The following is a 24,901-nucleotide window of genomic DNA, read 5'->3' on the forward strand; positions in this document are numbered from 1 at the left end:
ATTAGCCACTGTGGCAGCCATATTGAATTTAAGATTATCACATATGTCATATAAGACAAACTTGACATTATAATTTTTTTGTGTGAAAGCCCCATGCCAATATGACCATCCATCAAGAAGAACAAATCTCAAAAGATTTTCAATATGTTCATTGTGACAGTCATATCTTCATGTCAATATGACAATCAATTCTGTAGGACTGATAAGGATTTCAAAATGACTGCCATGGTGGCCACATTGGAGGTCAGATTGGCATCAACTTCATTCAGGACTAAGAAGTGAAGAATCCACAAAAAGAAATAACTCTCCATTTACAAGGAGTAGCGACAAGATTTTCAGGATAGCAGCCATATCTCATGTCCGAATGGCATCGATTTTTTGTTCAGAACCAACGATCATGATTAGTATTCTGGTGAAAACCCCACGTTAATACAACTTTCCTTTTAAGAGAAATAGCAGTAAGATTTTTTTAGATGACTGCTGTGGTGGTCATTCTGGATGTCGCAGCAGCACCATATTGATTTAGGACCCACTAGACCTTGAAATAAATGTATGTGGAGGAACAGGAGCAGCAATAACAAAAATTTGGACTGATGGACACTGGATGATGATAAAAAGGCCATCCCATCAGCTCTTCTGGTCTATAATTAGTAAAGCTAAAAAATAAGAATCAAGAATTTGCCATTATTCAGAGAAACATGCTTTTATTGACACAAATGTTACATGCACATACCTTAAACAGTTTTGAAAATGATTTATTCTGCTCTTGTAGCTGTGGAAATTTACATCTAACAGAACAGCAAAATACTGTCAATGTTTAATAATGATACAGAGGGTTCAAATCTTGGAACCTATGGTTTAGCATAAATTTAAAGTTTATATTCTTTTCAAATATAAAGGTACTGAGAAAGTATAATCAAATGTCATTATGTGCATGTAAATACAATCAGCTGAGATGAAAACCTAATGCAGAACTACCTATTGTTTTCCAAATGCCCATGTTATGGGAATGGAAAGTTGAAACCGACTATTGACTACGTGTTTAGTCAGAAATAGAACAAATCCCTATAAATATTTCCCACTTTTCTCTCTCTCTCTACTGACATGTATGAACACACTAACATCATATCTACATCTATATTTACATTTATCTCTTCATAAATATGTGTATTCACTCTCACACATCTATCAAAAGCCTGTCAAATCTTTTATTGAGAGCACAACAAGTAATGACTACTTCTATATCTCCAGTGCAAGCTATCCACAAAGTCTGGTCCAAGTCTGCAATTCAGAACTTATGATGCTATTGCATGGAAACATTTTGTTTTCTTTCTGTCTTTGACCTTGATGTTTTGACCTGTAAACCTTACATATCTCAAGTGCAAATTACCTACACAATATTTGGTAAATGTAAATAAGGAGAACTTGAGCTATTGTGCAGAGACAAAGAAGGTAATGGATGGGCAACATCATAATATGCCCTCTCTTATGTTAGGCATGTAAAACTGGGAAGATAATTCCTGAAGTACGCATCTGAGAAATGTGACTCATACTGGATATATTCTTGTCTTACAAATGCATACTAAGTTTCATTAAGATATCAAATGATTCTGGAGATATTAACTGGACAAGTGTGTGATGGATGGACACAATTTGTAATCACATCAAGCTGAAAATCATGAACCTAAACCTTAATGATGACACCAGTGGAAACCTAACTCATACGTCTTACTTCCCTCCAATGTTAGTTACACAAACAAAATGGATGTAACTCTTAAAATGCTGATCAGACTGAGTAATTTTTTTTTACAGGACATGTTATGTTTTTGTATCATGATTTGATATGTCCTGTAAAAAGTTTCAGGAGTTGTTGTCAATGTATTTTGGTGATGATATACTTTGATAGACTAGTACACCCCCAATATTCATTACTGGGGTGATACAAAACAAAATCAACTTAACAAATATATTTTCACTGTTATGACTGATTCAGGATGGAATATTTAAATGCTAATGAAGAGAAATTAAGATAAGAATGCATCAAAAATATAATTGACTATTTCATCCCAATTGTTCATCATTGCTCTTAAGTGAATCCGGTTGAAAACTGCGAGTACAGAGATGTGTTAAACTGTGAACAAGTGAGCCACATAAAATCAAAAACCCACAGACTGATGACAAATATACAAATGTTTAACATCTTTTACAATTTTTTAAACACTGCTATGATTTGCCAACTAGTCTATTATGTGTACTGGGTGATTTGCAGTGAATACTTGTACTCATTTTCTGTAATAAGATTTAGTGCACCAGTTTCTATGACCTATGGACAGAGGTGAAATACAGCATAGTCTTTGATTGTCATTTACATTAAAAGTCTTGTAAATGAATCATAAGATCAAGTATGAAAATTTACCTTGATATTAGTAATACAAACTACATCATTACTTGGTCTACTTTTTTCAAAACACAAGGAATGTGATATATAATATAGAGCCTGTTTTAATTTTAAAGACCCTGAAATATCTGCAATTCTCTGATCTTTCTTTTTAAATGAAAAATTGATCGAAAATGGACTTCTGTACACCAGAAAATATCACAGATTCTCATACAGCAGTGGTGCACATCTCGAATGTTTACATTAGCCAGAATTGACCAAGTTTGGAACCAAGCGGGGAAAACTGGGAAAGTTTTGTTTCTATAAAAAGGATAAATACACATACATATAGTAAGGAAATGCGCTGTGGGCCACACAAAATGAGTCAGCAGTCTGCATGTGGCCCATCGGCCATATATTGTACACTTCTGTCTTAAAGTATTGTGCTCTGTCCTATGTTATTATTTCAAACCACTCTGAAACTATATAAAATAATGATCTGTCTAAACTAACAAAACATCTTTATTGCAAAAATCTCTTTATCGTAAACATAATATTTATCACTGGATTTCATTTTCATGGCTATCCAGTCCATACATAACAGATGTCATTTATTCACTTAGTGAATATCTGACTTAATTTTTAAAATATGTTGCTGCTAACGGAAAACAAAAGTCCATGTATGCCACTAGTTTAAAATACACTGCACACAGCTGGAGCCAATCACCACACAGTGCATGTCCATTACATTTTGTATCTAACTCCTGCTGCAACAAATGTCTGGGTTCTCCCTCAAAGCATCTGGACTTTACTTCTGTTGTGTCAATGTATTTCCCAACCTGTAAAACCAAAAACATGTGAAGTGAAATGCCAGAAAGGAAGTTTTGAAATAAATTATGTTTTTCAAAGAATACTTACTCAGTCACAGTAACGTTACAAAAATTACTGCTACCGCCGAATTTAGCTCTCTCTTACAGATGAAACCACATCTTCCATCTACATATCATATAGCTGAAGGGAAGTAAGTCTTACAGATTAACATCCTTTATTGTCATTAGTTACCAATAATGTTACCAGTTTAAGCTCATGTGAAACCTATAACCTGATGCCTAAATTTGGGGGGAAACGGACGGAAGGATTGGTATTAATGTCATTGGGTAAGTATTTTGGGAGAAATATAATTTAGTACAAACAATTCCTTTCTCCATCAAATAACATACCTGATCACATTATTAGGAGAATAGGTGCTACAAGAATTAAATACATCTGGCTAAAACAGCTGTAGATTAAGTATTTATATATACAGACACCAAAATTTAGGGAAACTTCAAATCGGTACCCATCGATTAGTTACTCAGGTACCAAATCAGAGGGAAATTGTATTAAATGTGAACCTGAACTGCTCTGTTGTAGGTTCATACATGCCAAATGCCAAGGGAGGTATAAGCATAAATATTACTAATACAGTGGCAATAAAGTGTAATCTAAGCATAAAGAAAGTAATCTATATATTGCATGCCATGAATACAGAAAACTAACAAAAATGTACATTTATTTTTGCTGCTTACCTGGATCTGTTGTCACGAATTGGCTAAATCCATGTGTATTAGTACAAGAGTATAGACATAAAACAAACTGACAAATATTTATGCATAACACCTGAACTAGTCTACATGTCTAACTTTCACTTAAGTATGATGATTGCTGATGAAACACCTTTTAAAGTTTAACAAAATTCCTCTCCTTTAACATTTTTCAGTCATATAACATCCATGAGTCACATCAATAAAGCTGGTTTTGCTTAATATTTGGTGCCATTTTTGTCAATATAGATTGGTCCACTATGTAAGTGTGTATGGAAATATAATGAATCTGTGACATGTTTCACATTCAAGAAACCTGTCTGCTTTCTAGAAAATGTTTCATGTACATTTACTAAAAGTAGAAAATAAGGAAATCAGACAGAGGTCTAACGATGGATAAATGTGCAGCAGCCAATAGTCACATGACACAAGCCATAAACTGTATTCGTTATTCTGTGTCTGGCTTGCTCCTTATGTCACCTGATATCTTCGATCTTAACTTGGACACGTTTTTTGTATTAAATAGGTACCTGGTTGCCAATTTTATTACCCAGGTTACTATCCACGAGTGGGTATCCCGATACCTGTTGAAGCTTTATTTATATATGTGTGAGGGTGATCTCTGGCTAGTGTCTTACACTAACAAATTTCCAGGGCAACTCCAGAAGTTGCAAGGATAGCATATGCAGCTCACTCACCCAGCAAACTAAATCTAATGCTATCAGGACACAAATCTGTATGACAACTGTTTCAGAGAGTTGGAAGACTAACTTAGATAAATTGAGCCAAGTCAAGACCCAGAAAAGGTTTAATTTTGGGAATAAAGTGAGCAAATGTGGCCTAAATATATTGAAACTGGACAAGTCAGAGAGATCCTTCCTGCGACTAATATCAACCCACCATGATGTCTGAATGAATCCGAGATCATGGAATGGGATTCCTTGACTGTGATAGTGGCTAGATTATTGTCTTCAACGAGAAAAAGAAAGCAGTTAGCCAGTTATGGAATGGATACATAGAGTATGTGGTGTTGTTAAAGTGATACTAGTTATTGAAAATGCACCATTTCCCCTAATGCCACTTGTCACTCAGAAGTCTGGTCATCTAAACAATTCAAGATCGGGAGCCACTGATTCAAAAGGGCCATCTGCAGAGGGTGGCCAAGGTTCAACACCTGGTCCACTGCCACACTTTGCAGTCAGAGGAGTTCAAGAAACTCCCTCACCAAAATGAATGTTGTAACTGATGCCTTCTCCAATGTGTGAATGATACTGTTTGTGTGTTTTGGTGGGGAAACACAACATACATTTAAAGTTTTTACAATGTCTACCACTAGTAAACTGCCAAGGATGTCATCAATTGTATTTACACTATTTATCAAAAGATAACAAAAAATGATCAATACAACTATGTCTCTCTCTCTCATATATATATATATATATATATATATATATATATATATATATATATATGCATTGTCGATATTTGGCCATATTAAATATATTAACTTAATAAACTGGTCATGACAGAACTATCCCCATTTTTTTTTATGACCTTAACATTCCAACAGGCTTGTAGAAACGAAAAAGTCTCACCATTCCATTGCTTCATCTAGACCCCATCCTTTTATAGCTGAGGTTTTGAAAATCTGGTATTTATGTTTGACTCCCGCCAATCCTAGTGAATTTGCTACTTCACTCACAGTCATTGCACCTTCTATGTCTTGCTTATTGGCAAAAACTACTATTACTGCTTTTTTCAGTTCTTCCTCCTGAAAAAAAAAGAAACGAATGCAAATTCAACTGAACATTTTCTTCAAAGTAAAATTGATCTGATCATAATACCTTTCCTTATGATTCCAGGCATAACACAATACCACTGTGGACCATGAAAAAAAAACATTGTACACCACTCCTTTGATAACTCGCGAATCCACTTATAACATGGGGTCAGGCATGGATCCCAATTTTCAAACCAGAAAATACAAAAAAATGTATCCCTATCTGTTGAACTTGAAGAAAATTGGTAATGGAAATTTAGAAATATCGCTCGTTTTATCATCAAAAACGGTAGATAGGACCTGGAAATTTTAATCAACATTATGAAATATCAACTTTTAACAAGAAGTCATATAATTTGTTACATTTTCTTTACAAATGACATTCTTAGTACACTGCAATTAACGATATTCAAGGACATTTCAATAAATGAAAATGTCACTTACGCAAATGGCAACAGTACTTTGATAAATAAATACTAATTAAATATTGAAAAAAAATTATCAATTGAAATTTGTGTTCTAGTTCTTATCTTTTAGTTCCTTTTTAGTGTATTCATCATAAATGCAATGTGTCTTCTTGTAATTAAACGCAAAATGTGTCAATCTACCATAACAGCTATGTCCGCTAGTGTTTCTTTGAGAACCTAATTAAGTGCCCATCATGTTTTGATATTGTACTAGCAGAAGCATTTGTTGTATTGTTGTACTAAATAAAAAGCAGGCTTTCATTTATATTATCACAGTCATTACATCTTTTGAATCAAAAAATGGAAGTTGAATAAAATAAAGTTAAAAGGCATACAAATCCTACATGCTTAAGAACCAGTGGCCCCAGTTGTATGTCAGGTAACTCATTTCATTTGATCAATCAAACACTGTGATAAATTTTATCGTGTAAATAATCTAATTAAACTACCTTAAACTAACCTACTCAATCATAACTGTGATAAAAGATAGCAAGGCAACCAAGTAAAATGAGTACTTCGTAAAAAAAATAAAGAGCTTCGTTTAACAGCTTCAGACCATTGTGGGAAAAACGAGTATCAGAGAATTCCTGAATTCACACATAATGATATCCTCAAGGATGATAAGAAGTTTCACTATTCCTTGCAATGATATCATGGCATCAACATTTTACTAATCGAAAAATACAAAAATATAGTTTTGACGTAGACGATTTTCTTACGAAATAAATCTTGCGTATTCTTGTTTTGGTAGTGTGTCAACAGTTAGTCTGGTTCCCTGCTTCCTAGATCCAACTTTCACAAAATACTACTATGCATCACTGCTGGAAGCAGACTAATCAGCAAAACAGAATGCCGTGACATAATACACGAATGTTTTCGTGAACTGTGTTTCATTGATGAAACCAGTTGCAATCATGTTATTGATCTTTCTGGACATTTTGAAAATAAATATAATTTATAGAGAATAACAAACAACTTCATCAGAAAAAGCACTTTACTGACAATTATTCTCGACTCTATAATAAAACAATAGGATTCAGCCAAAAAACAGCCTAGTCCCCCACCCAGTGCTTTTATGGCTGTTGAGCAGGTTTTCTGGAGGTTCCACGGTAACTCGTTTATAGTGCAGTCTGTGTTATTGGACCCCGATGTGCATGAGTTATCAAGGCAGACATGCATTTCTACTGATCTTCCAATGAAGCTTACATAACATTTACTTCATTTATATAAAAAAACTTTGTATAAACTAAATCTACAAACATCTGACTGGTGTTTGTATTTTACTGACTTTTGTCATCAGCCTTGGCAAATCAGTCAACACACTATCCATTAATCTAAATATAATGAGTTGGTTGTAATCCCAGCTAGGTTCAGTGCTAATAGGCACAGAGGTCTAACTGCTTATACATAGGGATTATTCCGATCCAGGTACTCTTTTTAGCCCCCTTCAATTTTGGTGGCACTTGCAAAAGATGCATCTCAAGGGGTTTTGAAAAATTGTGATTTTGAAATGCAGGTGAAATATTTTAATTCTCTTTTAATATTCTGTTGCCACAAAATTAAGATTTAATGACTGCTTATTGTGTTATGATTTTATCTTTTTAACTACAAGTTCTAACTAATTGACTTTCCTGTAACATGTGTATACTGTGGCTTACATGTAAATTTAGTGCAAGTCATACAACAACAAAAGTCTGTGATTCACAAAATTTAGAGGAGCAGATGACAGTCTGTACATCCTAAACTGATCTATTTTTAACCATCAATACAAACAATATTATTTGCCACCACATACTAATCTGAAGACATCAGTAAAGAATAAATCTATCATCTTTTAAAACTTCAGTGATCGAATGAAAGAAGGCAAATGCCACATATGAATCATATCTACAATCATATTTTATTTTTATAATAAAGTGAAACCCAGCTATCACATGATTTATTTAGAACAAAAACTTTACTGTGGTTTGGCTCCCAAAATTGTACATAAAATTAAAGAAGCAGTACAAAATTTAGGTGCCAAAATAAACAAGTGTCTGATTTAATAATTTGTCAAAATGTGAAGTATTGTTGAAGAAAAAATGTCTTACGATTGCATCTTTCTTATACAAAATAAACATGTTAAATTTTCTATTTATGGATGCTCATTTGAACAGTCAGGCATTGATCACTGCACTTTGATCGCAGCTAATATTGACAAACAACAGCTCTCGGAAAGGCTGATAACTGTTATTAAATCTAATTCTTATTGAAACATCAAGAATAAGGCCATTAAGTCTTCGTTGTGTTTGTCTTTATTTCAATTTATAGATCAATCAATTTACAGAACTAATTAAGTAACAGCTAATTATCAGAACTAATTAAGTAATAGCTCAATGTCAAACTCACAACAATTTAAGGTTGCTGAAATTATAAGGGAGGCACTGGTTCATAAAATATCAAGAAACAAAAGCTGCCAGTGAATCACGAATTTATTAACAAAAAAGTTACTCCATTTCTTTATCAATAATTATCTGTGCTGTAGTCAAAATAATTCAAATAATGTGAAGATTCATATGGAATGAAGCAGAGAAAATTCTATTCGACTAAAATTTATACAGACAGCCTATATTTCATTATATTATTTTGGAGTACATTTTGTACAGAATTCAAAGCATCATGTAACAACCTAAATGTTTGATCCCTTGTGTATATTTGTCATAGAATTATTATGGATTCACTGTTATGGATGCAGCGACATCCGATGATGAGTATGTATCAATACATTACAGTATTCATGTTTACATATCTATACCAATGCATGGTATTCTGCTTCAAATCAAATATTTAACATGTTCTGTATTTTCACTATTTTTCAATATGCATGATGGTAACTGTGCCACTGAAGCATGAGCTTTGTGCATACCCCACCCCACCCATCTGTAGGATGTGCATGCATCAATTTAGTTAACTGACTTGTCACACAACTGCATAAATTACGTTGCACAATAGAATCATGTAGACCTCAAATTTTGTTGGGTTTCACTTTTACATATATAGCAGTATTTCTATATATACCTCTTCCTAACAATTCGCACAAAACTGAGTCCAAAAACACATACAACAGCATAAAAAAGGGCATGATTTACCAAGGGACCTCTGAAAAATAAGAATCTGGACATCAATAAGACTGGGTTGTTAAGGGGTTGAATACTTTTTAATAATTGCATTGGGAATAACTGTCAATAAATAGCTTTTTCTAACTAAGTTCTTAGTTTTTCTGTATAAATTACTTTTATTTTCAAAATATGTAATCTATGGTTCCCATGCTTTTCTAAATATAAATTTCCAGGTCTTTTCCAGGATTTTCCCAAGAAGAAATAAATGTTTTTAAGGTTAACATATGACCATTACTGAATGGAATTAAAGTACTTTTTGGATTATAAAACATGCATTTTCCAAATCAGAAGAGGTTTCTCTTGCAAGACTCTCAAAAACATCTATGTCAGAAAAGACGATCATGTACAAGACCACAAAATGAGTCGCACAAAACAAATTTGACTATATTCCTATCAATTGGCATTTAAAGCCATTTCAATGTACAGAATACAAATTCTAACTTTATTTTGCTGACCTGCAATATGTTGCTACATGGAAACAACATAAGCATAAATCATTTTGTTTCCTTTCAAACCTTTAATTCTAAAGAATTCTAGAGCAATATATGTGCATGTTATACAAAGTAAACATTTCCTATCACAGTATGAAAAAATAAAATAAAAGCGAAGTATTAGAATCTTACCTTGTAACGAAAAAAGTTTTTTTTCAACCAACATGAACTCCTTAAGACAATTTGGTTAAAAGATTCCATCATTTAAAGACATTTACAAAGGGATAGATTTAAATTTTGACAAAAGACCTTCAAAATTACATACTGTTGTATAAACAAGGACTGAATTTTCTGCAAGATCAAACTGTTTTCTTGTAGTTCAATAAACCAGTCCCAAAACCTGTATTGATACATGGGCTCTTACTATTTCTTTAAATATAATAAAAGGGACAATTTCCCATTTCTCCTGCATTCTATTTAAGATCTGAAACCAATGCTAATGCTACATGACACTGTGTAATAGTTTCGCACCAAAGTTCAGCCCAGAGATTTGAAATTTTTTAATTCGGGTTTCCTCCGAATATTGCAACCCCATTTTTCACATTTGGACATTTAGGATGGAGTGTGGTTTCAGAGCAATTACATATAAAAAATCTGGAAATCTGCTGCCACCGTAAGATAGCTTACCAGCAGGCCTAGCATATTTAAAATATCTTATATCGACTTATAGCTGCATGAAATCAATAGGAAAATTATTTATTTTCTCAAAAATGGCAAGTATCATTATGTCTTTAATCCGCTGACAGGCTAGACGAAACTTGGATAGATGAAACCGGACCTGGTACTCACCATTTGCGTTAATAGTCACATGACTTCACAACTCTCACACAAAGACATCACGTGATATAAAAAACAAACTCCTTTTTAATGTTGTTGTACAAAATTTCAATTATATTAAATGAAAGTCTGATACCTTTTGTAAAAACCAGAAAGAACATAAAATTCTCTCAACATATTTATTTCGAGAACAACTACATGAAACCTGGCCAGTCTGATTCATCAAGCAAAGTAGTCTGGTTCCCTGTTTTGTATGCTCCCTGCATGAGATAGCACATGTCGATGTGGTAGTCATGTGACACAACAAAACTCCTGAAGTTGGTCTCGGAATAAATGTAGAGAATTTTGTACTCTTTCATTTTTGTTTTTATTAAAACCAGTATATGACTTTCATTTAATTTTTTCTATAATATTTGAAAATGACAGTTGTGAGATTCTGTGTGCTCATGCGACTGGCAATCAAAATCGCTAGTACCAGCTCAAATTTCATCAAAGCATTAGTTTTATCACCTTTCAGCAGATTAAAGGCATAACGATTTTAATGCTCGCAATTTCTGAGAAAATAATCTTCATATCGATTACATGCAGGTATAACTCGATTTAACAACGTTTAAGTTTGCTATCACATCTGCAAAGCAGCTATGTTTTTAAGGCCACCATGTTGGCCTCTTGTGATTCTAGACTGGTTTTCATACCTTCCATATAAAAAGAGATATGGATATCGAACTGTCTGTGAAACAAAAAGTCTACCGACAAAATCTAATCCACTGAGCATTTAGATTGTCTGAACAAATATATTTATGGCAAGCACCCGAATGATTCATACTACATCCTCCTAATATTCTCTTTAGAACTTGATAATTTTAACTCATGATCAGTTCAGTTATGACTCAATTGCATAATTGTTTCAGATGTCAAGTTGTGGAGGAAAATTTCTGGGTTTTTCCCAACTTTTGTCAATATTTGCAAAATTAACGGACTTTTCACAGTCGGGAAAAAATTATCATTTCTCCTGACTTTTTCCTGATTTCCCGGTAATGTGGGAACCCTGCTAATCACTGAAAAATCACATAAAACATTACTTCAAGTAAATTCAACACACATCACATATGCTGCAGCAAAAACATCATGTATTACATCACTGCTTTTTATGTGTTAATTCAGGTAGATTCTAGTCACGGAATAAAAGTTCAACTTACGCCTGGATAATCATTTTGCATAACTAATTAAAGACCATACAAAAAGCAAAAAGCAAACAACAAGCTTCTTGCAACCCGTCTATTCACCATAACAACAATTATACCACAGGTATCTGCATTCAGATTTGTTGACTAGCAGCAGGTATGTGCAACTTCCTCCAGGGTGTGCCATAGGTGGCAAATGCCTGGTTTAGAGGTTTATGTAATCTTAACAGAATTAACCTTACCTCTTTTTACTGTAAGGAGTTAAAGACTAAATTAATTACATTTTTTATGTATGCATATGGAGTTTGTTAAATTTTGTTCAATGTCAATTTTAATCAAAATTTTTAATTTTATAACACAAAATCCTGACCCAAATTTTCAACTTTTGGGAGTGTCTATATAAGATACAAATCAACTACTGCTGTATTTAAGGGCACTTACTTAAGAGCAGCACCTGAATTAGAATTATCAAGGTACATGACCCGATACTTAGTACAATTCCAGGAAGATCCAGTTTCTGACATTTTTTAATTTCCACTCATTTATTTCTTGTTATAGAAAATTGATATTTTTGAATGAATTGTGTTTCTTTCTATATTCAGGGACTTTTCAAGGACTAATGACCAGCACTTTTCATGGTAACCACAAAATATCAAATATAGCAACTGCTGGTCGCATTGAGCAGGTGGTCGCAATATGCATGCAGACTACATAAAACTATCAATGGGATTTAAACACACTACTGCTATATAGAGTGGTTGCTATAACAGGTTTGACTGAATAAAGCCCATAATGAATGAACACATAATGTCAATTAATAGTTTGAACCTGAAGAGATATTTAGCATGCTGAATCACCATTAGTCACATCACCTAAATACTGCAATTTACTTTTAAATGTAAGGCACAAAGCTTTTCATTAATTTTGTGGTTACTACAAACAATAAAAAAACAGATATGTGTTTGTACAACATATATGCCCCCCACTGGATAATTTTTTTTTTTACAAAATATAAAATGAAATTTTTCTACAAAATTGCTATAACGGCATCTAGAACTAATCAGGTCATGTACATATGCATACAAAGCATGCCAAATTTCATTTGTCAATCCGCCTTAATCATTCTAACAAGGATTCTGTCACAAAAGCATATATTCAAAGTTAAGCAAGAGCCCCATAAAGTGACTGACAATCTAACATCCAAAAAGAATTTCCAGAAATTCAAGATAACACAATTTCTTTTTAACTGCTGAGTGGAGAAACCATGTCTAATATTCTTGAGATATAAGATTTTCACATTAATCACCATGGTAGCCATATTGGATATTCATTTAGGATAAACTAGACACCATCTGGGAACTTTTGATGAAAACCCATGTTAATATGGCCAACCATTCTGTTCTGTAGAATTAGTGACAAGAGTTTCAACATGTTCATTGTGGATGCCATATCTGATGTCAGATTGGCACCATATTCATTCAAAACCAACCAGGTATAATTGGTCTTGGGAGTAATATCAACAAGATTTTCAGGATGGCTGCCATGGTGACCATACTTGATGCCAGTTTGGCATCATTTTAATATAGTACAAACATTGTTGTTGTTGTTGTGGGGTTTAACGCCATTTTTCAGCACGCGATATGCTATACATGGCGGCCAGTATTAATGGTGGAGGAAGAACCTGGGAAAACCTCGGAAAGAACCACCAACCCAAGAGAAGCTACTGGCAAGCTTTCTCACGTACCCACATTGGCCGAATTCGAGAGTCGAACCGGCACAGACAGAGGTGAGATGGCAGTGATCTGTAACAGAGAGCGCTGAAAAATGGTGTTAAACCCTACAACAACAACATTCTGAAGAATGCTGTTGTGGCAGCCATATTAGATGTCTATGCAGCACCATTTTCATCTAGGACCATATACACATTGGTATGAATGTGTAAATGTTGGCAATCCTCCAAATAGTTTAGAAAGAGTACTTATAATAAATTTGTGCTAATGGGCAGACAGATAGACAGAAGGATGATGGACAACAGGCCACTCATAAGATATTTGGTCTACAAGCTAATGTGTAAAAAGCTGAAAAATTGCTGTAATGACCTGAAAATCTGTTCAGATCATTGCCATAAACAATAAATAAAAAATCCAAACAAATTAGATTTGTCTAATTTGAGTCGGTTCTATTCAATCAGGCAAACAAGGTTTTGTACTACCTCTCCCTACAGTAAACTGTGAGTATAATATTGAAAGACTGCTTTAAAGGCCTGAAAATCTAATCAGATAATCTACTTATGACCATTAATTTGTGTAAAATAATATGGTTTTTGTCTGTAATTTCAGTAGTTTTTGTGCTACTGCAATAAAACGAATTCTGCATGATTTATGGGCATCTGGCAATAAAACTAGGCCCTCTTTTGCTATCACAGTGGAGACATAAAAAGATCAAACAAATAATAATCCATCCTTGAAAACATAATAAGTAGGCCCCATTCCACATCACTGGAACATCCATGTATATAGGTACAAGCAAAAATGTATTTCTTTGGTGAAAAGTTACATCAATTGACACATGAAAAACAATGAATTCATTGTAACCATGTACAAAGTCATACCTCTAAGAGAGACACAAACTCCTGCTTGGCAATTCCTATTCTGTCTCTGTCCATGCTATCTACTACATATATAATAGCATCTGTATTGGAGTAGTAACATCGCCAGTATGGTCTGAAAACAAGCATAACATTAAGTATGTTCACTTGTAAGAAACTATCATAACTTCTCAACTCAAAATGAGCGAACTGTTACATTATTATTTCAAGGTTTTGATGTTATTCCTTATATCAAACCATTTATGCATGATGCACAGTAGCAGAAACTGTCTCTATGATTGAGCTATGACTTTATTTTGCTATAAAAGGAAAGGCAGGAAAATGTTTACATACAACAAGAAAAACCATGACTTTGTCCAAGATTCACATGAAATCTTTTTAAGTTTGAATGACAGAATATTTAACATGACAAACAATGTATTGCCCTATGTATTCTGTGAGTGTAACTTTCAATGTCAGAATTGGATAATTTTTAAATACTCATTTAGCACTCTCTTTTTTTAAATTTGGTGACAAGGACAATATGCCATTCAAGTTCACAGCAAAGAGCCTGCTCACAATTGAGAACAAATTCAACGAGAAGTTTAAATGTCTGAAAATACTGAAACGAACAAAAGACATGCTTGTCTGTAACTGCAAACATTTTCAAAAACCTCAAGGTTTTATGTTAAATGTCAAACATAAACATCAGCTTTTACAAATTCATGCAAGGTACATTTTTAAAAACTTTTTTTAGTACTTTATATAAAATTAAATAAGTGGCAGAGCTGTCCAATACCTGATGCTTGTCTGTCCACCAAGATCCCACACTTGAAACTTGAGATTTTTACAGGGCACTGTTTCTACATTGAATCCAATAGCTAAAAGAAAAATAAAGAAACAGAGTTTGTGTATGTACAAAGAACATGCAGAGTGACAAACTAAACATGAACAGCTGGTTCATATCTGACTGGACAATTAGAACTTATTACTTGCTCAGAAAAATATAATCAAATACAAATATTTGTTGAAGAATATATTACATACAATTCGGCTGAAGAATGGATATAAAAACCTTTCCATGACCCCTCCTCACTCTCTCTCTCTTGTGATTATTTGCATCTTTAGTTCTGCATTGGTCATTAATTAAACACTGATTGGTATTCTTTGTTTACAATCTTTTCCAATGTAATGCTGGACCAATATAGAAATATCAAAGCCTGAGACACAGAGATCAGATTTTAAAATGTCTAGTTATATTCCAGAATCAAACACAAACTCTGTTCACTGTTTCATTTCATTAACTAGCTCCAGTCAAATATATCTATCTCATCTCACCCATGTGTACTCCCCATCTAAAGCCTTCTGACACTCACATTCTCATTGTTCCCATTGTTGTTGTAGTAGGGTTTAACACCATTTTCAGCACAAGATAGGCTGGTATAACTGATGGAGGATGAACCATGGAAAACCCCGGGAAGAACCACTGACACATGAGAAACTACTGGCATGCTTTCTCATGTACCTGTGTTAGCCAAGCCCGAGACTCAAACCCATGAAGAGGTGAGATGGCAGTGATCCGGAATGGTGAGCACTTTAGACCACTCGGGACCCTGATCCCACTATTTGAATGGAGTCAAACGGAAAACATTCTTTTGCATACCAGGCCCCAGCTACATGGAACAAATTGCCCATAGATCATAGACACAAAGAAAACTACGATCTCATTCAAGATGCTCTTAAAACTCACGTATTTCAACTACAAGAATAGACTTCAAGACTTAATAATGTTTACTTTCTTAATTATTGTCAATATGTTTTTGTTCTTGTAATTTCATGGTGTTTGTTTTTGTAATCTTCTCATATATGTTTTTATGCGTTATCTAATATTATAAAGCACTTAGAGTTTCTAAAGATTAGGTGCTGTACTAAGTCCACATTATTATTATTATCATTAACAATGACAGTAAAACGAGCTGGAGCCACCACTCCAATATTCTATTTAATTAGTATCCGATACACTTGTATTCAAAGTCTGGGGACATATCATCCACACACAGATGCCATCCTGCTCATTAATCTTCAAACAAAACTTTGTATGATGGCATATGATCATGGTCCAGGCAGGAAGATGATCAGCCACTATGACTGAATCAATCCCTCTCTCTCTCTCTCTCTTTTACATAAAGAAATTATTGTAATAAATTGCTTCTGTAAGTTTCTGTAAAATTTTGAAAGAATAATCAATTTTCCATCAATGTTAGTTTTAAAAAAAATGATACAAAAATGCTGATTAATGCTAACCAAATTTAAATTTATTGATGCATGACATGTCAACAACATTAGGCAATCTTCTGAATTAAAATATTAAAATTTGACCAATTATAAATCTACATGTACAAAAACTGAAATTTGGAAAAGTTCATAATTGTAAGAATATTAATACTTATAACATCACGTGATGACAAAGAGTATTCCCTACATTGGGTGCAAACTCATGACCCTTTGTTCCAAAGTCTGTTTACTATTAGGTTATTTATCGTATTTCATGTTATTTTTCGTACCCTTTAATTTTTCGTACACCATCAAGCCATAAAAATAATAATTAATTCAATCATATTTTTTTGTACACAAAATTTAATATTTTGTCGGTCATCCTATTATTTTTTGTACATAAAACGATCTTCTGTGAAGATTTACTTTTGCCAATGTGATAAAAAAAAGTACGGCCCTTTAAATTTTATGCCCTAGAATAAGAGATAAAATCATTGTCTTAGTTGCATTTTTATTTTTTATTTATCCATTATTTTTATTTCATTTTATTAAAATTGAAGACAGGTTCCCATTTCAAACGGATTCAAAAATATACCAAAGTTCGATTTAGGTACATCAAATGACCAGGTTATTGTTTTGCTAAGCAAGTTATGAGTAACGACTAACTTTGGGAATGTTCTTAACTGAGGCACAAGTCATCAATTCATTTTCAACTGGTTGAGATATTTTGAAGAAGGAGTGTGTCACCAAACATGAATCCAGGCGGGGTAAGTAATACATGTATGTTAATTTTGCTCACTGATCTTTTACTTTTGCTATCAATACCATGTTATGACTCCAGTGTCTTAATCTACGCAACAAGAAACAGCAAAACAAACAGGTTTCGCATAATTGAAAATAATTTATTTCTCAAAATACAGAAGTGAAAGAATTAAATTACAGCATGGTGAATGAATTCTTGTTTCCTAAAAGTCCTTTCAATTCCAATAATTCCAAGAAATCTGAAAAATGCCCCTTCTGTGTTGAAGTTTCAAATGTACAGAAAGATTTCCAAAGAATTCTCCAACTATAAGTGTGTAGAAAGCCTGTTGCTCAGCTTACTCAGAAAGGGCAACTGTTTTGTTAACTGAGAATCTATTCACATTCATTTTATTGACCTTCTTCGTCTTTTGTATCGACAAGAAAATATGACTGATGTATTTGTTCTGTTGTTGTCATTGCAATTTATACTGCTATTCATCAACAGCTGGACAGCGTCGTTAATGAGCGCTCTTGATTACATCAGTCGGTGTAACAAAGCAAAGCACGCATTTGAAAACGAGTTCAGAAGCCATTTGAGTTTATTCATCCAGTAAAAATAATAATATCTCAATACAGGAAGACGTGAAGACCACAGACCATTTGGCAATTAATCTTATTGGCTCAATATAGTAATGCAGTAAAAAAACTATAAAAACCCAGTTACTTTTAATCATAAATGCAAAAGTCATTGACTCCATGAGTTCGAGTTATATATACCGGTAGTTAATATCTTCAAAGATCTTGGTCTGTTCATGCTTGGGCATGTCTTCATTATTAAGTTTCTTCAAATAACATGCTATGTTTACAATACAAAAATATTTTTATATACACGTTGCTTTGTTGTTCTCTCTCTCTCTCTCTCTCTCTTAAAATCATTTGCCCTTTTTTCAACTGGCTTCAGAACAAGTATCAGTAAATTAATATTTTCTTGAGCTAATAGACTTGTCGTACACATTTTCAATACCCATGGGTAGCCTCATTTCCCTACATAGAGCCTCCTTAATTTGATATGTAGAGGTGAATCTGGTCTTCAATCCAGTATTTACTGGAAAAGACCAAGCTAAAGGTCAAGCGTATTTAATTAGCATGTATATTACCTCTGCATAGCCATGTGGCACAGTGACAATGGATCTCATAATTACAACCAAAACAATTTATTTATTCAGGTTTTAATTGCCAGTGGAATATAACAGTGACAACTGACAGGTAACTGAACAAGAAAGATTATTTTCTTATTTCTCTCTCTCTCTCATAATAACAACAGATTTTTCTTCAGTTGAGCAGAAAGAGACCGATTTTGTACATTAGTTTTGTACCTTAGGTTGTCGAGTGTTGTGTATTCCACAGGCCTTGTCAGGTATGATCCCTTTATTTTTCGTACAAGGTAATTACCATAAAATGATAATTATTTATTTTACATATAATTTTTCGTACACTGAAATTAATAATTATTTTTTCGTGTACGAAAAATAACATGAAATACGGTACTCATCATTTCCATGATTGACTATTTGTTCTATGATCGTAAAAAAAAATATGCCAAAACATTTTCTAATGAAATTGGTCAAATTATCTTGCGTGTTTATTTGGAGGAAAAAAATCATGTAAATGTTTTTCTGTGTTAGTAACAGCAGCCATATCTGAAGATGCACTGTTATCATTACAATAAATTTAAAACACTTTCATGCCAGGATGCTATTTATCAAATCTGGCCATATTTTGCGGAGTAGTTTATTCAGAAGAAGTCATGTAAAGCTTGTTCTGTTTTTAGTAGTGGCGGCGATATTTGATCTGCTTTCTGAGAAGAAGTTATTTAAAGGTTTCTCTAAATCTTTGTATTGGTGGCTATATATTATGTCATATCAGCATTACATGTATTTCCAAAAATGTGAAAGACTTTCCTGCTATGATGCTTTCTGTCAAATTATGTTGAGCAGTTTTGGGGAAGTTGTTTAAAGGATATGCTATTTTTAGTAATTACAATGACATCCGACGGAGGATTGAAATCATTTGAACAAATCTGAATGAGCTTCATGCCAGGATGAATTCTTTTAAATTTCTTCTAATTCTGTTAAGTGGTGTTTCAGAAGCAATTTTAAGATCTTTTTTAGTGATGACAACCATATCTAACTGTGGATTAGATCATTTTAACAAATGTAGAAGACCATCATGCCAGAATACTTTCCATCAAATCTGCTTAAATTCTGTTCAGTGGCTTTGAGAAGCGGTTTAAAGGTTTTTCTAATTTCTATATGGTGGCCATACATGACAGCAGATTGTTTATGAGAAGTATCATTTTACCCTTTACCTTGTAGCATCTGTTACTGCATAGGCTATCACTATACATGTACATATATCCAAGCCAATGAATGCAGTGTACTATAAACAGAACATCTGTTATTTAGATAATTTCATACCCATAGACCTGCCTGGAAATATCTTTTTTTTATGCCCTTGTATCTGTGTAATTCACACATTATGAAATCTACTGTGATATCCATAACCACAAAGACACACAGCACACTAAGCTGAGAAATAGTTTTCTCACCGATCTTGAAACTGTTTTAGATAGTAATTATGAAATCGTTCAGTAAAGGGAGATAGACAATGGTGTGACCCGAAATGTTTTCAACTTTACTACTCGAGTCCTGATCTTTTACACTGCTGTATTAAATCCATAAACTGAACTAAATTATAGGATTAGTACTTTTTGGTTTGGCGTGTAGAGGTAAATCAACAGAGAATGACGGTATTTAAGTGAAAGTACAGTTTTCTATCTTTTTGGAGGTCTTCCTACATCATATTTCATCTTTAGTTGGTTATGAAGTTCTATCCCCATGTATTTATTACAGCCGTTAACTTTTACAAGAGTTAGGGAAATTAAAATGTTGGAATTTTTATCAGAAATGAAGTGTCTAGAGTAATCACAATCAAATGATGGATGGATACAAGGCTTTTGGCCAGATGAGCTAGTACTGTACTCAGGTAAGGAAACTGACTAAAGTCACAACACTTTCAAAATCATCAAAACATGTAAGAAAAGAACTATTATTATCATTTATTAACTTGAATATTCTTTCATTGTTTGGACAAGTCAATTGTGAAGAACTGCTGATGCCCCTTCTTTCAGGCTGTATCAAAATGTTTCCAAATGGCCAAGGGAGCCTGCTATGAGGTAAAAAAAGGTGTTTCCTATTGTATTGGTTTTAAAATTAGGGTATAATTTTTTTATAAATGTTATACATATATTATAATGATAAACAAGTTCAATGAGATGCACATATCAATTTTGCTATTGTTTTTTTTTAACCCCAGGGTGATAAAGGTGCTAGGGTCGACAACAACAAACTGGGATGGTTGGATGACTGCGTAAACCTGATCTTCCCTGTCTATGCTTCATTGTTTTAGCATGGTCAGGGAGAGCTTTTCTGACAGCTGATCCAAAATTAATTCTGTCTTTGCAGCTCATGCACCAGACAAGTTCTGATTCCTCCAATTTCCCAAAACAACAACTCCTGATTATGATATTGTTCTTCCACGCTGGATTTTTTTAATGACAGGTCAAAGTTAGTTATATCCATACATTTTCCTCTTTCAACAAATTTCAGTTCTGTAGAAGTCACAAAAAAGATCTGAGTGAGCGAGACATTACTCAGAACTGCATAATAAACAACTGAAACAATGAACAATTCCTGTCTGCACAAGTAACTTCTGGTATACGGTATCTTGGTGTTTTGTTCCATCTTTCCTACTTGAATTACATTCAGGAACAAATATTCTAATTTTTAAAAAAAAAAGTGCACCAAATATTTTACCCCAAAAATGGAAAATTGGTCAGCATTAAAAAAACCAACAACAGATTTCCAACTAAAAACAAAAAATGTTCACCTGTGTACTTCTGTTTGTAGGTATGACAAAACTATGCTGGTTGATTCACAGTGTTTATCCATGAATAAGCAAGTAAGGCTCTATTCATACAGGTTACCTGAGGCTATATTCATATAGGTTACCTAGCTTACTTACTTGGAATGGTAGTGACAACCTCCCCTACTTGAAGCTTATACAGTATTGTAGTCTTGCCTGCCCCATCTAACCCAAGAATAAGTATTCTTCTCTCTTTGCTTCCAAAAAGACCAGAGAAGTAACTCAAAATGCCACCTGTAAAGACAAATGAGCAACCTGTATTGCAAAATAATACGAATTTACTTTTATTCATGGAAAACCAATTGTTATGGATTTCTAGTTGCAATACAATAAAAATAATTGAGTGGGTGTATGTGATTTGGATTTTTAATGTAGCTGTAACAATTTTAGTCATATTGCTACAATGTCTGCATTGTGTGGCAGTTTATAGCGATGTCTAGCACTGGGGCATCATGCCACATACATGTAGCATGATGTCCCACCCAGTCACATTATCCTGACACCAGGTCAACACTAACCTCCTAATGCTGAGCATTAAGAGAGGCAGCTGCTAGTACCAGTTACTGGTATGACTTGGATGGGGTTTGAACCAACAATCTCCAGATCTCAGGTGGATTCTCTAACCACTTAGGCCACTGTAGCAGTGTGTGTGTGTGATTTGGATTTTTTATGCAGCTTTAACAAACTTTCAGTCATATCGCTATGATGTCTGCAGTGCGGCAGTTTATTGTGATGTCTAGCACTGGGGAATCATGCCGCAGACATGTAGCATGATGTCCCACCCATTCACATTATCCTGACACCAGGCCGACCAGTCCTAACACTAACTCTTAATGCTGAGCGCCAAACGAAGCAGCTGTTAGTACCATTTTTGTAAATCTTTGGTATAACTCAGCCGGGGATCAAACCCATGACCTCTTGCATCTGAGATGGATGCTACAACCACTAGGCCACTAAAGCGGTCACCGTAGCAGTGAACTAGTAACTTATGGTCATTAGCGTGTATATATGATTAGTGCACAACAGGTTGCACTATGAAGAAAATAATTTCAAATAATGCAATACCAGAGAACCCACTATATCATAAGCTTCCATACTTAGTACAGTGGTCACCCCTTCTGCACTGGGAAAGTGGCAATACAAGTCCATAAACGATATTACTGATAAGGCCCTGTGTCAGAATGGGTCACAGGAGTAATGTTAGATAATTTTGTCACTCCACGATTTTTTTCTTTCTTTCTGGTTTTACTTTTTTATCAACATTAAGCTGTATGATTACTGAAACTCTGGGTATGTTTTCCAAACAGTAACATGGTAATACCGTGATTTTACATGTAGACCATTGAGATAAACAAGTAGGTCTCTGCTCTAATGCATGGAATGGAACTGCGGTTAGGTCCGGCTGTCACGGCAGAATTTTGAGAGACAGGGACAGACTTGTCGGAAATTCGAGATCGAGAGACAATAAATTTTTATTTAAAAAAATCAAAACTGTAAATGAGCTGTAAAGATCTGCTAAATTATAATAATAATAATAATGTATACATACATACAAAATGAATGAAGTGACTAAGTTTTGTGCATTTTTTTAATATCCCGTTTAAACAAAATTATTTATTATTCTCTTGATCTCAAATTTCCGACACATCTGTCCCTGTCTCTCTTTGTATCTAAAAATTCTGTTGTAACAGTTAGACCTAACTGCAGTTCCATCCCAAGTATTAGTCAGTTCCTAGTGATATACTCCTCACCAGAAGGTTTCCACATGTTCTTGCCATGGGGTGATGCTGTTTTCCACAAATGCACCAGCAATTTAAAAATAAGGTCAAGAATAGATGTATACACAGGTGTTCTCTTCTGACAGGGAGTATTACTAAAAAGGAATTGCTCTGAAGAATTTAACGCCATGGGTCAAAAGAAGAGTGTTTTAGTTACCATCAGCATACCAAGATCTAGTCCTACAACATAAGACACATCACCTGATATTTTTGTTCTGGGGGGTGATGGGTCTTACTGCCTAAATAACAGCGCGTGTAGTTTGTTTTGATGTCGACTAACAGTGTAACAAAAGTCAAATTTTCAGTAATATCACACACAACCAATAACGATGCATTTATACAAAGTAAAGTTATAATGTTTTGGCCAGACTTTACTTACCCTGATGTCTTTTCTCTAATAAATTCAAAATTCTCACAAAAGAAATGGACCCGTTTTCATATATGAAATATTACTCTTTAATGAAATGAATAAAACTATATTATGCCTACTGGAACTGAAGACAACATTTCATTTCGTTCAAGAAACACATCCCCCACACGATCCTACTTAAACATACTTCAGCATACCTCGACTAATATCGCATTGCAAAAAATTCAGATGTATGTGAATGGAACATGAAAATGTGTCCATTTGCTAGTGTAATATTTTCATTTCGCCAGGATAATGACAGCACAGTAAGTATATTAATTACACATAAATTAGTGGAAGAGTGTCGATATAGGCGGCCAAGTATGAGATATTCCTGAAACTCTGACTACTCATATACAAGGCCGTTATTTGGATAGTAAGACAGCACTAAAACAAAAACATGTGTTATGTCTTACATTGTAGGACTAACCGAGGTCAGTATAAATAAATTTATTAATTACTAGCAAGCGTCCGATAGTCAGAACTGGTGGGGAAGTTAAAACAGCGTAAAACTTCAGTATGGAATACGGCCCGACAACGTTGGTCTCCGCTGTCAAAATAAGAAAAAAAGCGGAGACCTACTTGTTGGTCTAGCAGACCATTTAGATGGCAACGTCGAAAACTGGTTACTGCCATTCGACACATGCAAGGGTCACTTATTAATTAGATGTTTTCGTGGACGGACAAAAATTGTACTTTTGCATTAAATCTTAAGCAAATATGAAAACTGCTTTTAAATTTAAGGCCATTTTGTAAATATAAAGCTGTATTGATTTATTTGGGTACATGCCGGTAACAGACTCATATATACGTTGCTTTTCCCCTTCTCTGTAATGTTTCCTGCATACTGCAAAATCTTTTTTACAGTGGATAAAATCACTTCATCATAAAACAGCTAGCTTATTTAGTTACCCATCGCCTCTTTTAGATCATAAATGGAATGTTTTACTCCTTCATCAAAACTGCTTTTACAACTAGACAGACGTGTACACTCGAACTGCGCATGTGCAAGTAGACATGATAACTTATCCATTCTATCCGTAGTTACCATGAATCTATATTTTTAAAAGTTTCCTAATAATTATTAATCATATATCATCTAAAATTCATGTTTAGACATGTACATATTTTTAATTCGATTTTGTGCACTGTAAACATTGTTTAAGAACAAACATTGTTTTTTGTTTTTTTTTTTTTTTTTTATATACGGAAATTTTCGGTCTGTTTTTATTTTCAGAAGCAAAAGAGTTATTCACTTGCGGGCCTACTAAACACCGCAACGACGGGCAAATACACCCAAAGACAAGCAAA

At 33.9% G+C, this 24,901-nt stretch overlaps 1 protein-coding gene across 1 annotated transcript; it reads right to left on the reverse strand.

Annotated features, from left to right (window-relative positions):
* Positions 1 to 684: 684 nt before the first annotated feature.
* Positions 685 to 24,601, reverse strand: LOC149784968 (ADP-ribosylation factor-like protein 1). Its single transcript, XM_089978626.1, has 6 exons — positions 24,503 to 24,601; positions 21,503 to 21,637; positions 15,204 to 15,285; positions 14,429 to 14,540; positions 5,556 to 5,731; positions 685 to 3,216 (listed from the first exon to the last, which is right to left on the reverse strand). Exons 1-6 carry the CDS (start codon positions 24,504 to 24,506, stop codon positions 3,186 to 3,188), a joined length of 540 nt encoding a protein of 179 aa, XP_089834752.1. The 5' UTR covers positions 24,507 to 24,601; the 3' UTR covers positions 685 to 3,185.
* Positions 24,602 to 24,901: the final 300 nt, after the last annotated feature.

The sequence above is a fragment of the Sinohyriopsis cumingii genome, chromosome 13 (assembly GCF_028554795.1).
Source record: "Sinohyriopsis cumingii isolate HCF-2022 chromosome 13, ASM2855479v2, whole genome shotgun sequence".
Taxonomy (NCBI): Eukaryota; Metazoa; Mollusca; class Bivalvia; order Unionida; family Unionidae; genus Sinohyriopsis; species Sinohyriopsis cumingii.